We start from the raw sequence: 10,725 nt of genomic DNA on the forward strand, positions 1-10,725 counted from the left end.
CCCCCCCCCTCAGGGCTGCCCCTCTGAGACCCTCCAGAAAATCCAGTTAGGTAATAAACTTTCCTGGACTTTGCTCCTGTTTTTCCTTGTCAGCAGTGACCTCATCGCTCAGAGTAAGGCTTGGAAAATCTCTGAGCTTTCCAACGGAGCTTAAAAACCACTAAAAAAGGGAAAAGTATCTTTCCGTTGGCTGAGGGAGCCGTCCCGAAGAGAGGCCCGTCTGTGTGCAGGGGTGGGGGGGGGATGCCGGGGAGGGGGAGGGAGCGGCAAGGACTCCGGATGGGGTCGCCACAGCTTCCCGTCTTGAGTGCGAGTGCTGGGCCTGCCAGCCCCCCCTTCCTCCCCCGGAGCTCCTGCAGCTGGTCGGGGCTGATGGACGGGAAGGGCTCTGTGCATAAATCAGCCCGTCTCCCTCGCTCGCTGCTCTGGCGGGACCGGAGAGTCTCGGATTTGCAGTGTAAACATGCTACTGGAAAAATATTATTGTATCTCTGCTGCTTGGGAGGGACTCCTGGCCCCTCGCCCGCCCTGCAGCTGGGCCGGGGCCAGGCGCAGGCAGAGCAGACGCAGCAGCCCGGCTCAGCCGACGGAGCTGCTGCTGCCGCGTGGGCCGAGACTGCCCGTGGCCCCCAGAGAGCCGGGCTTCCGCCAGTGCTTGGCTTTCAGCCGTGGCCCTTCAGATGGGGCAGCAATGGAGGGCTGCAGGAGGGCTGCCCGGGACCTTGGGCTCCTGGCTGACGGACGGCCGTTTCTCTTGTCCAGCTCTGACCGTGCTGCTGAAGGACCCCGTGACGACGGTGCGGGCGAAGGCGGTGGAGACCCTGGGCCGCCTGGGCAGGGCCATTTAAGGACTCCTGGCCACGGATGCCACCGGAGGAAATGGGATTCCCCCCCCCGTCCCAGCTCCAGGTTGCCCTCACCCCTCCCGAGAGGCAAGTCACACGTCTTCCAGATCAACACAACCTTCGCATACTGGAACATTCCCCGCCCTCAACACCTTAAAGAGAAGACCTGAACTCTCTGCACCTTTTTGTGTTTCCATGTCTTTTTGAATTTCTGCAGGGGACCCCCCCACCCCACCCCCCCACTTGGGTAGGCTGGACCAGACATGGGGCACAGAGTAGTCTCAGGGCTGTTGCACAGGGGCAGAGGACCAGCGTGGCCCCTCCCCTCCCTGCCCCACAGAGGAGCAGGTGCCTCCTGACTCGGCTTTTGGGCAGGCGGCTGTGCCACGCTGGCACCCGTCCCTCCAGCCCCAGCACGGGGGGGGGTGTGGTGGGGGGTGGGGGGGAGAGCGCCCTGCTGCACCTTCCAAAGTTTATGCGCATTCCTCTCAGCAAGAGTTTGTATATAGACTCAGACAACTTATTTTTAATAAACTATTTGCTTCTCAGAACCACCAGGGCTCTTTCTTAGCTCCTTGGCCGGGAGAGGAGAGCCCCCCCCCCAATCGCTCGTCCCCAGTGGCTTCTCCCTCGGCTTCTGGGGTCCGGCCCTTGGGGACGGGTCTGCCAAGTCACTGCGCCGACTGACCAGGCAGCTGCTTCTGGAAAACCCTCAGCTCCCAGGCCAGAGAAGGCGGGGTCTCCCTCGGCCTTAGTGGCTGCTAGCAGCCCCCCACCACAGAGGGAGACTTCGCCTGTGCCACTCCTCTTCCTCCTCCTGCTGTGGGACCCTTCGTGTCTGGAGGAAGCTGCTTAAATAAATGGCCCCAGGGGGGCAAGGACTCGATCCTCCCCCCCTCGGCCTCTGACCTGACCCGGAGGCCATACTCATCGCAGGGAGCCCCTGAAGTCATGGTCGAGCCCAGCCCAGCACGTCTGCAGCCCCAGGATTGAGCTCTGCGACCAGACCCCGTTTCTCCTCCTCCATATTGCCAACTGCAGGGGCATCCCCCCCCCAGCCTTGGAAATCCCAGCTCCCCCTCCACCTTGCTGCTGTTTGAATGGGAGCCTGGCAGGCCTGCAGCTGAGACGGGGGGGGGGGGGGGNTCCTTTAAACACACACATACACCGAGGTCTTCCTGGGGAGGGTCTTCTCTTGCTCCTGAGTGGCTCCAGGCCAGCCAGGGTCTCTTGCATGGCCTACAACAGGTGGTGGTCAGTTCCCCTCTGAAGGAAGGGTCTCCCCCGGAAAGGCACTCCGGGTTCCCCTGATTCAGCTGTGGCAGGTGCCACGAGGGGCTTGTGGGTCGGAGCTTGGAAATGCATTTGGGGGGAACAAGGCTGGCAGCTCCCCCCTCCCCATTCCCTTTGGGGGCTCCTGGGCGATGAGTGGCCTTGCCTCAGGGACTCTGTCCCCCGGGGGGTCTGCCCCAAAGCAGCTGCCTTTCTCTGGACGATTTCATTGGCAAGGCGCAAAGAAGGACGGAGGCAGGGAGGGCTCCGGGAAGGGGCTGACAGGGGCTCCTCTGCCTCCCTGCAGCTGCAGCTGCACCATGTGGAGGGCGCTGGCGCTGGAGCCCACCCTGACCGCCCAGGTCCTGGAGCTGCTGCTGGACAAAGTCAACCGGGACGTCCCGTACAAAGAGAACAAGTCCTTCCTGCGAGGGAGCCGCTCGGAGCGCGTGGCCACCTTCTACCCCCTCTCGGTGAGTGTCCGGGGCAGCCGCCTTCTGCCAGGGGCCTCTCCGGTCCCTCCCCCCCCTCCCAGTTGCACGGGGGCAGCGCTGTCGCCCTGCACCCACGTTTGGCTTAGCCCGTGGCAAGGCAGGGGTCTGCCCCGGCCCTATTAAGGGCTCCTGAGAGCCTCTGTGGCGCTGACCTGTCTTGCAGTGGGGCTGCTGTGGGTCTGTCTGGCAAGGAGGGGGTCAGTCCGGTTCACCTCCCTGCTTGTTCCTGGCACGGAGCCTGGCACCCCTCCCTGCCCCACGCCTGGGGAGGCTTCCTTGAGCCCCCTCCTTCCAGATGCAGTGGATCTCTCACCCTGCCCTCTGGGGTGCCCTCAGGACTGCCAGTTCCTGCACCCGGCTCGTGCCCGCCTTCCGCTGCCCTCTGCCCTGGTCTGGGTGGGCAGGGGCGCCTCTGGGCATCTTCGGAGGAGGCTGCTCAAGAGCCCTGGCTGAGGGCTGAAGCCCGGGGTCCGCAGACCCCCTTTGGCTGCCTTCACCCCCTTCGCTGGCCTTGCTGGGGGGAGCCCATGTGTCAGTGGAGGGCTCCGGAGGGGGGGAGGAGCAGTAGCTGCACATCTTGCCATCCTAGCCAGGGCTGCTGGGGGGGGTGTCTGCTCAAGCCCCCCCAAGTCCTGCAGGGGGGGCTGCTCACCTGGAGCCCTGATGACGTGTGTGAGGAGGGAGGGGGGGAGGCCAGTGCCTCCTGCTGGGGGACAGAAATGGATGCGGCTCCCCCCCCCCGCCAGGCCACGTGTGCGCTGCATGAGATCATGTCTGTCCGGGAGTCTGGACCGGCCGTGGGGGGGCTCTACGCGGAGCTCTTCGTCTCCCTCCTGCTCCGGGTCAGCTGCACGGTGGGGGTCCGGCTGCCGAAGCACCTGCAGTCCAAGGAGCGGAAGGGCATCGGCCGGGGGCAGGGCCTGCGCTCACTCGACCCTTGCAGGTAACGGATGGGGCTGTAAGGGGGGGGGCTCGACGCCTCCCCCTGCTCCCCCCGCCCCTCCTCCCCCGCCAGGTGGAACTGATTCGGCTCCTGAGTAAACAGCCCGCCGGCGGCCCCCGGGGTAACATGGGGGCTGGCTAATGCGCCACGGCCCATCGCAGAGGAGGTATGGAGCCGGGCCTGACCTCCGCCCGGGGGATTCGGGCCTGCTTTCCACACGCTCCTCTCTCCGAGATCAGGAAATATTAAATTGTGCTTCCTGTTGCAGTCAGCCCTGCGGTTTGCAACTGCATTCCTCCGGGGGGGGGGTGGGATGCCCGTCCTCCGCAAGGCCGGATGGGATCACGGCTGCCATTCCAGCCGCCTGGCTGCGCTGCAGGGGCTGCCCTGGGCATCTGGGCTGGGGCCGGGGCTGGGCCAGCTGGAGAGCAGAGCAGCCTGGGGGGGGAGGGAGGTCTCCCAACTGGGGTCCACATATGCGGAGGGGCACCTGGGCTCTCAAATCTGAGCACCTGGAGACCTGGGTCACTTGCATGTCTTCTGAGGCACCTGTATGTCCGGCCACACGCGCCTTGTTTTGGGGGACCCAAAGACTTGGTAGTTCAACTGGGGGGGAGGGAAGCGGGGGGGGGGATTGTGCAGGATAGCTGTGCTCCGGTGGGCCACGTTGCCAGGTGTCATGCTGCTGGCACGGTGCTGGGATCACTCACTGTAGGAGCAGTAAGTTAGTCCTGTGGCACTGGGGAGGTCCTTTTGTAGCCCCCCAATCTTCAGCCTGTTTCCTTGGAGAAAATGGCTGGTTGGGGTGTGCAGATCCTGCACCGTATCTTGCGCCAAAGGTGATTTTGCTTTAAAGGCAGTTGGACTTTCTGACTGAAGAAGCTTCGGGGATGAGAAGTGAAACACCTTGAAGAAAAATCAGAAAGTCCAATTGCCTTTAAAATAAAAACACCTTTGGGATAACCATGACCTGGATGAATGAGAACCTTCACAGACAAAACTGGGTTGCCAGCTGTGCCCCCCCCCAAAAGGGCCTGGAGGTGGGGGGCAGAAGCTGAGAGGAACGGGATGCCCAACAGGATCCTGAACATCTCCAGATGTCTGGACAGCCCTCCTGGGGTCACTGATGGCCGGCCATTTCTGTCTGCAGCAGTGGTCTCTTAGTCACCAGGGGATCCACCTCCTGCTCTGGAAGGCATGCACTTGCAGGATCGGGGCCATCCAGGCGAGAGTTTTTTTTGGGGGGGGGCTTCTGAGGAGCTACTCCAGCCAGAGGACATGTAGCTCCCTCCCAGAGCAGGTCTCCCAGTGTTTTTCCTTGTAATACTTTGGCTCCAGTGTGAGAAGATCAGGAGAGGTTCCCAGATGGAGCCTCACTCACTGTGCCAGGGAATCAGTGCCCCCCCCCCGCCTTCCCCTCCCCAGTAACTTTGAGTGGACCAGCTGCTCTGGAGCTCTTGGCATTCAGATGGACATCCTGACAGGCTCCTGGGAGCAGACAGGCATCCGCATTGGCACTGGGCTAAGCTCTGGGCATCCTCCAGCATCTGGGCTCCTGGGCAGTGGGCCTCAGCACCCCTCTCCTCTTCCTCCTCCTCCTCCTCCCCCTCCCCAGCTCTGCGATCGAGACCCTCAAGGCCATGCTGAGCCAGGGCGGCAGCGAGTCAGTGAGCGGCGCTGTGACGGAGGCCGGTGGCTGGGAACTGCTGCGGAGTCCGGACACGCACTATGACGGCGTGGCCTTTCTGGCGAGGTGAGCGGAGGACACTCTGGATCGGGCCCTTTGCTGGCCTGGGATTGTCCCGGGAGGGGCCCGGAGGGCTCCAGGTGGCCCTGCCTGCTCTGGAGGGTTGGCGCCAGGACTTTGCTGCTGCTGGGACAGGGATGCTCACACGTCCAAGAGCTTCTCTAGGGGAGAATATAGGCTGCTGCTGGGGGCTGGTGCCCTCCAGGCTTGTGGTTGGCTTTGAAGCCATTTCATCACCCAACCAGGTAACTTTATCAGTGCGTTGGTGACGTTGCCTAGTTGGGTAATGAAACGCCTGCAAAAAAACAGCCAAGTTCAGAGAGCGCCTCAGTCTCCTCCTCCTCCTCCTCCTCCTCCTCCTCCTCCTCCCCCCCTCCACTCTGGAAGCCCCACCCCCTCCTTGCACTGATGATGTTGCCCGGTTGGCTCACCCGGAGGGCTCTCGGGGGCTGTTTCAGGGCCATGGCGGAGCAGGCGGGGCCCAAACTCCCTCCGATTGTGAAGCTGCTTTTACCGATGCTGAACAGCATCTACGACAACCAACGGCTCACCACCACCGCCTTCTTTGCCGAGGTGAGTCCGCCTGGGGCCCCGGCTGCCCTTCTAGCCCAGTCTCGGGCAGTTCCGCCTCCCCATCTGTGAGGCTCATAACCCCAGGTCCAGGAGCTGCAAAGGATGGCGAGAAGGGGAACGGAGGCCTGCTTTTAGCACCCGGCTCAGGCAGCGGCTGGGGATCCCTCGGTTCTTTAGCAGGATCCGGCTCCCGCCTGCTGCCTCCAGCCCTGGGCAGCCTGCTCTCCAGAGGCAGATGGAGTGAGTAAGCTAATGGGGGGGGTGAGCCAGCAAAGGGCCCCCGTGGCTTCTGGTTTCCTTCAGCCTGTCTGATAGCGCTGAAGCTGCCAGTGGGCCACAGGGATTATTGAATTTATTTATTTGCTAGGGTTTTTTTGCTGCCTGTCTCACCGTGGGGGCTACGGACCCCCTCTGGGCTTTTATTTTTGCTGGGGACTGCCTGGGCCACCAGCAGACGAGGCCACCAACCCTCACCTCATCCCTCAATGTCCACCCTGAGGAACGGAGGAGGTCCGGCTGCCTCCCCTCCCCCACCCTGGGTGACTGTGACCCTCCCTCGGCTGAGTTGCCAGCCCTGGCTGGGGGCCTCCAAATGGTCTCCATTACAAGGCAGCTGGGTGGCTGCTGGGCCAGGAAGCTGCCTCTTAGAACCTCAGCTGATAAAGCAGCCGGGGATTAAGAGGCTCCGCGGGGAAGCCCACAGCCAGATGGGAGGGGAGGGGCGGGGGGGGGGAGACACTTGGCCATAAAGCACACAGCATTTGAATCATGCTGAGGAGTGAATGCCTGCACAGGCACGCACACACATGCACACACACACACACACACACACACACACACACACACACACACACAGAGTGAGAAGCTGCAAACTGCACAGGTCCTTAACATAGGTCGCTGNAATGGTCTCCATTACAAGGCAGCTGGGTGGCTGCTGGGCCAGGAAGCTGCCTCTTAGAACCTCAGCTGATAAAGCAGCCGGGGATTAAGAGGCTCCGCGGGGAAGCCCACAGCCAGATGGGAGGGGAGGGGCGGGGGGGGGGGGACACTTGGCCATAAAGCACACAGCATTTGAATCATGCTGAGGAGTGAATGCCTGCACAGGCACGCACACACATGCACACACACACACACACACACACACACACACACACACACACACACAGAGTGAGAAGCTGCAAACTGCACAGGTCCTTAACATAGGTCGCTGGGGGACGAGGCAAGGGGGCAGATCCAGTGCTGCTGGGAGGAGTGGATCGGGGCCAGCAGGGAGGACCCCCCCCCCCCGTGCGGGAGACATTTCCAGTGCAAATTGAGAAGGACCCACTAACCCCATCCAGGTTCAGACTTTCTTCTCCCGGAGGGTGTTGGCCTTTGGGTGGATTGAGTCCTTCGGCCCCGTCTGGGAGCTGGCCAACTGAAGCCAGCGTGGGGCCCAGGAATTCTTCCAGTTTCTGGCCCCTGAAGGGCTTGGCAGGTAGAGTGGAAGAAGGTTGCCACCCTTCCGGCTGGCATCCATGTTGGGGGTGGAAACTGCCTTGCCACAAAGGGGGGGGGGCTGTGTGTGTTTCAGCTCCTCAGTAACAACGTGGTGAACGATCTGGTTCTTCTGGAGACTCTGATGGACAGCATGACGGCCCGGCAAAGGGACTCCTTGGCGGTGGTGCGAATGCTGGCCCTTCGTGGGTTGGGCAATGTTGCTTTGGGCTCCCCGGAGAAGGTGAGGGCTCCTGGGTTTGGGTGGCCACGTGGGGTCAGTCAAGCTCGGCTGCCTTTTGCCAGGCTCCTGAGCTGGTCTCCATCTTTGCGGGCAGCTGCTTCTGCTCCACATCTGGAAATGAGATCCGTGGTAGAAGTTCACCAACTCTTTCCTGGGCAGGAAAATGGCGGCGGCAGCAGCAGCCACTTCCCCCCACCCCTCTGGCAACTGTGCCTTTGCTCCTCCAACAATCTAGCTGTCCATCACCACGCTCTCCTCGTGATAGGATGGTGGTTGCCCAAACAGAACAGGCAGAGCACCCCAGTTCCTGGACAGGCCATCTCCCCTCTGCCAAGCACGTGCCCCAAAGCTGCGGTTGGCGTTCGGCTGCTGACCCATGCCCTCTGTCTCCCCCCCCCCTCTGGCAGGCGAGGAAGAACGGGGCCCAGCTGCTGGCTACCATGATCAACAGCTTGGACGACAAGGACGATCCCAACAACCTGGTTGCCCTGGAAGCCATGTCCAGCCTCTCCAAGATCCTGGCCTTCACTGAAGAGAGCGACGTCCACTCCGTGCTGCTGCACGTCACCATGCGAATCCGGCCGTTCTTTGACAGCGTAAGTAGGGCAGTCCGGTAGAGGAGGGAAAGGGGAGCTGCTAGCACTTTGGGACGGGGGGGGGTCTGTAGGGAGGCCCTCAGGTGAGTTTGTCTAGCGCAGGGATGTGCAAACGTGGCAACTTTTAAGACTTGTGGACTTCAACTCCCAGAATTCCTCATGCTGGCTGGGGAATTCTGGGAGTTGAAGTCCACAAGTCTTAAAAGTTGCCACGTTTGGCGATCCCTGGTTTAGCATGGCTGTTGGCAAAAGACAGCTGTGTTGTCTTTTGGACCCGGTGGCTGATTCACGCCTGTGGAGAATCCCAGGTCATCCTTAATGTGACTTGGGAATCCTGACCCTCCCCCAACCCCCTGGAAAGTTGTGAAGCGTTAGAGTGGCACATCAAAAGTGCAGCTGCCCTGTCCACAAGGAGCTTGGCCTGAGGGCTGAACCACATTCCCACCTGTGTCTTCGGGTGTTGTGCTGCAGCAACAGATGATGTGTGGAGATGTGCTTGGGGGTGGGGAGTGTGCGTGCCCTTGCCCTCCGCTCGCGTGGAACCATCCTCTCCCCCCAACACACACACCGGTCTGCAAAACTGGAAACGGGGACCGCTGTTTTACAGGGAGGATGAAGTCTGGGAAGGAGAAGATGGACGTGGTGGGGAGAGGGGAGGAACGGGGGGCCCCTCTAGCCGCCCCCACAGAACTGCTTTCCTTGCAGGAGGAGCCCAACCTCCGCAAGACCTCCATCTTCCTCTTTGGGAACCTGGCCAGGTTCACCTCAGGGAGCGGTGAAGACGCCTGTTTTGAGCAGATCCTCTACGGCCTGGTGACCCTGCTGCTACATCTCCAAGACCCAAAGCCGGAGGTCATCAAGGTCGGTGCCCCAGCTAGGACGGGCTCCGCTCTCTTCCCCCCTCCGCAGGGAAGGCTCCACAACTCCTCCCCTGTCCTTCCTCGCAGGCCTGCAAGTTTGCGTTGCGCATGTGTGGACCCATCATGAGCTGCCCTGGGCTTTGCGAGATGTTTCAGAAGCACCTGCACGAGGAGTGGAGCCTCCACTACGGCGAGTTCATGAATGACGCCTGCAAACACCTGGTGAGCGCCTGGCCTTTGGCTTCCCCGTCCTTCCGCGGGTGAAGACCTCGCTAAGCCTCCCGTCTCCCAGTCTCTGCTCCAGGGAAGGTGCCGGAGCAGCCCTACACAACCAGTTTCAAAACAAGGAGGTCCACAGTACAGCCCAACCTTTTCTGAGGGATGAGAGAAGGTCCAGAAGCACCCCAGGCCTCCCCTTCTGCTCGGCTGGAAGGGAATACGGGAGGGAGACCTTTCCTGAGTGGAGATGTCCTGCTTTGTGGCTGAGCCTACTGGGCTGAGGTGGCCCTTCCGCCCTCCTGGCCCACCTGCAGTTTTCAGGGTCAACATTTGGATGCTGTCGGAGCCCTCAGTCTTACTGGCTCAGCTGCTCTGACCGTGGGCAACACGGCACTACATTGTCCCAGTCAGTCAGTTTAGGAGGCTACAGGGCTGTGTTGTCCATGACCAAAGCAGCTGAGTTGACCCCTTGATTTGTTTCCGTGGCCCGGCTGCCCATCCGAAGAGATTTTTCCTCTTCCACCTGGCGCTAGCTGGTTCTCCAGGTCTTCCTTCCCTCCGATTCAGATGCAGAGCATCCCGGAAATGCTGAGTCGTTTGGTCAACATCAACCTCTTCTACTTCAAGAGCAACTGGGCCGACATCCGAGCTGCTGCCCCCATGTTTGTAGGTGAGAAGGGCCCCCACCACGGAAGGGCTGGACTTTCCTGGATGGGATTCCCCCCACCCCCCAGTTCTGTGGGGCTGAAAGGGCCTTCTCTCCCCCCTTCCCCGGAAGGCTTCCTCATCCTGCATGTGGACCGAGAGCAGAGCCAGCAGCTGGATCTGGACGAATTGATTGCTGGTGAGTGACCCAGGGGGGCGTCCCCCAGGGCGGCAGCTGCACCCCAGAGGTGGGTCTGCCACTGCGGCCTTGGATACTGTGTAGGAACCGCTGAGGGATCCAGATGGCGGTGCTGGGAAAGGCCTCTGTCCCAATTAGATAGTCAAGTTTTCCTCTCTCTGGGCTGCATCCTTGCCCTATCAGAGGGTTGGTCCCCTCCCGTGAAGAGAGAGCACAGCCGAGGAGGAGGAAGGGGCAAAGGTCTCGGTGCCAGCCCAGCAGCCCCCCACCCGCACGGGACTCCTTCCTGGGTGAAGGTGGTGGGGCAATGGCTTGCCTGCTGGGGGGCAGCCCCTTGTCCTTGGCTAGCCTTGGGACAGGCTGCGGTGCACAGAGGATCGGGGCCACGTTCCTGCCTGCAGCCCAGCTTCCTCCCCCCCCCCTCAGGGCTGCCCCTCTGAGACCCTCCAGAAAATCCAGTTAGGTAATAAACTTTCCTGGACTTTGCTCCTGTTTTTCCTTGTCAGCAGTGACCTCATCGCTCAGAGTAAGGCTTGGAAAATCTCTGAGCTTTCCAACGGAGCTTAAAAACCACTAAAAAAGGGAAAAGTATCTTTCCGTTGGCTGAGGGAG

At 61.4% G+C, this 10,725-nt stretch overlaps 2 protein-coding genes across 2 annotated transcripts in view; both read left to right on the forward strand.

The window, feature by feature from the left end:
* The window catches only part of MROH1 (maestro heat like repeat family member 1), a 33,499-nt gene extending 32,651 nt beyond the window's left edge, over positions 1-848 (forward strand). Inside the window, exon 43 of the mRNA XM_029285675.1 lies at positions 763-848. Within this exon, the coding sequence (XP_029141508.1) occupies positions 763-848 (86 nt within the window). The remainder of the gene's footprint in view (positions 1-762) is intronic.
* Positions 849-2,269: 1,421 nt separating this feature from the next.
* On the forward strand, positions 2,270-10,121 carry LOC107294688 (maestro heat-like repeat-containing protein family member 1). The gene is made up of 10 exons (XM_015823940.1): positions 2,270-2,590; positions 3,358-3,554; positions 5,170-5,307; positions 5,760-5,874; positions 7,448-7,594; positions 8,002-8,190; positions 8,896-9,051; positions 9,138-9,272; positions 9,837-9,939; positions 10,048-10,121. The coding sequence occupies exons 1-10, from the start codon at positions 2,270-2,272 to the stop codon at positions 10,119-10,121; spliced, it is 1,575 nt and encodes a 524-aa protein (XP_015679426.1).
* The last annotated feature ends 604 nt before the right edge of the window (positions 10,122-10,725 follow it).

The sequence above is a fragment of the Protobothrops mucrosquamatus genome, unplaced genomic scaffold, assembly GCF_001527695.2.
Source record: "Protobothrops mucrosquamatus isolate PMUCROS unplaced genomic scaffold, P.Mucros_1.0 scaffold2057, whole genome shotgun sequence".
Taxonomy (NCBI): domain Eukaryota; kingdom Metazoa; phylum Chordata; class Lepidosauria; order Squamata; family Viperidae; genus Protobothrops; species Protobothrops mucrosquamatus.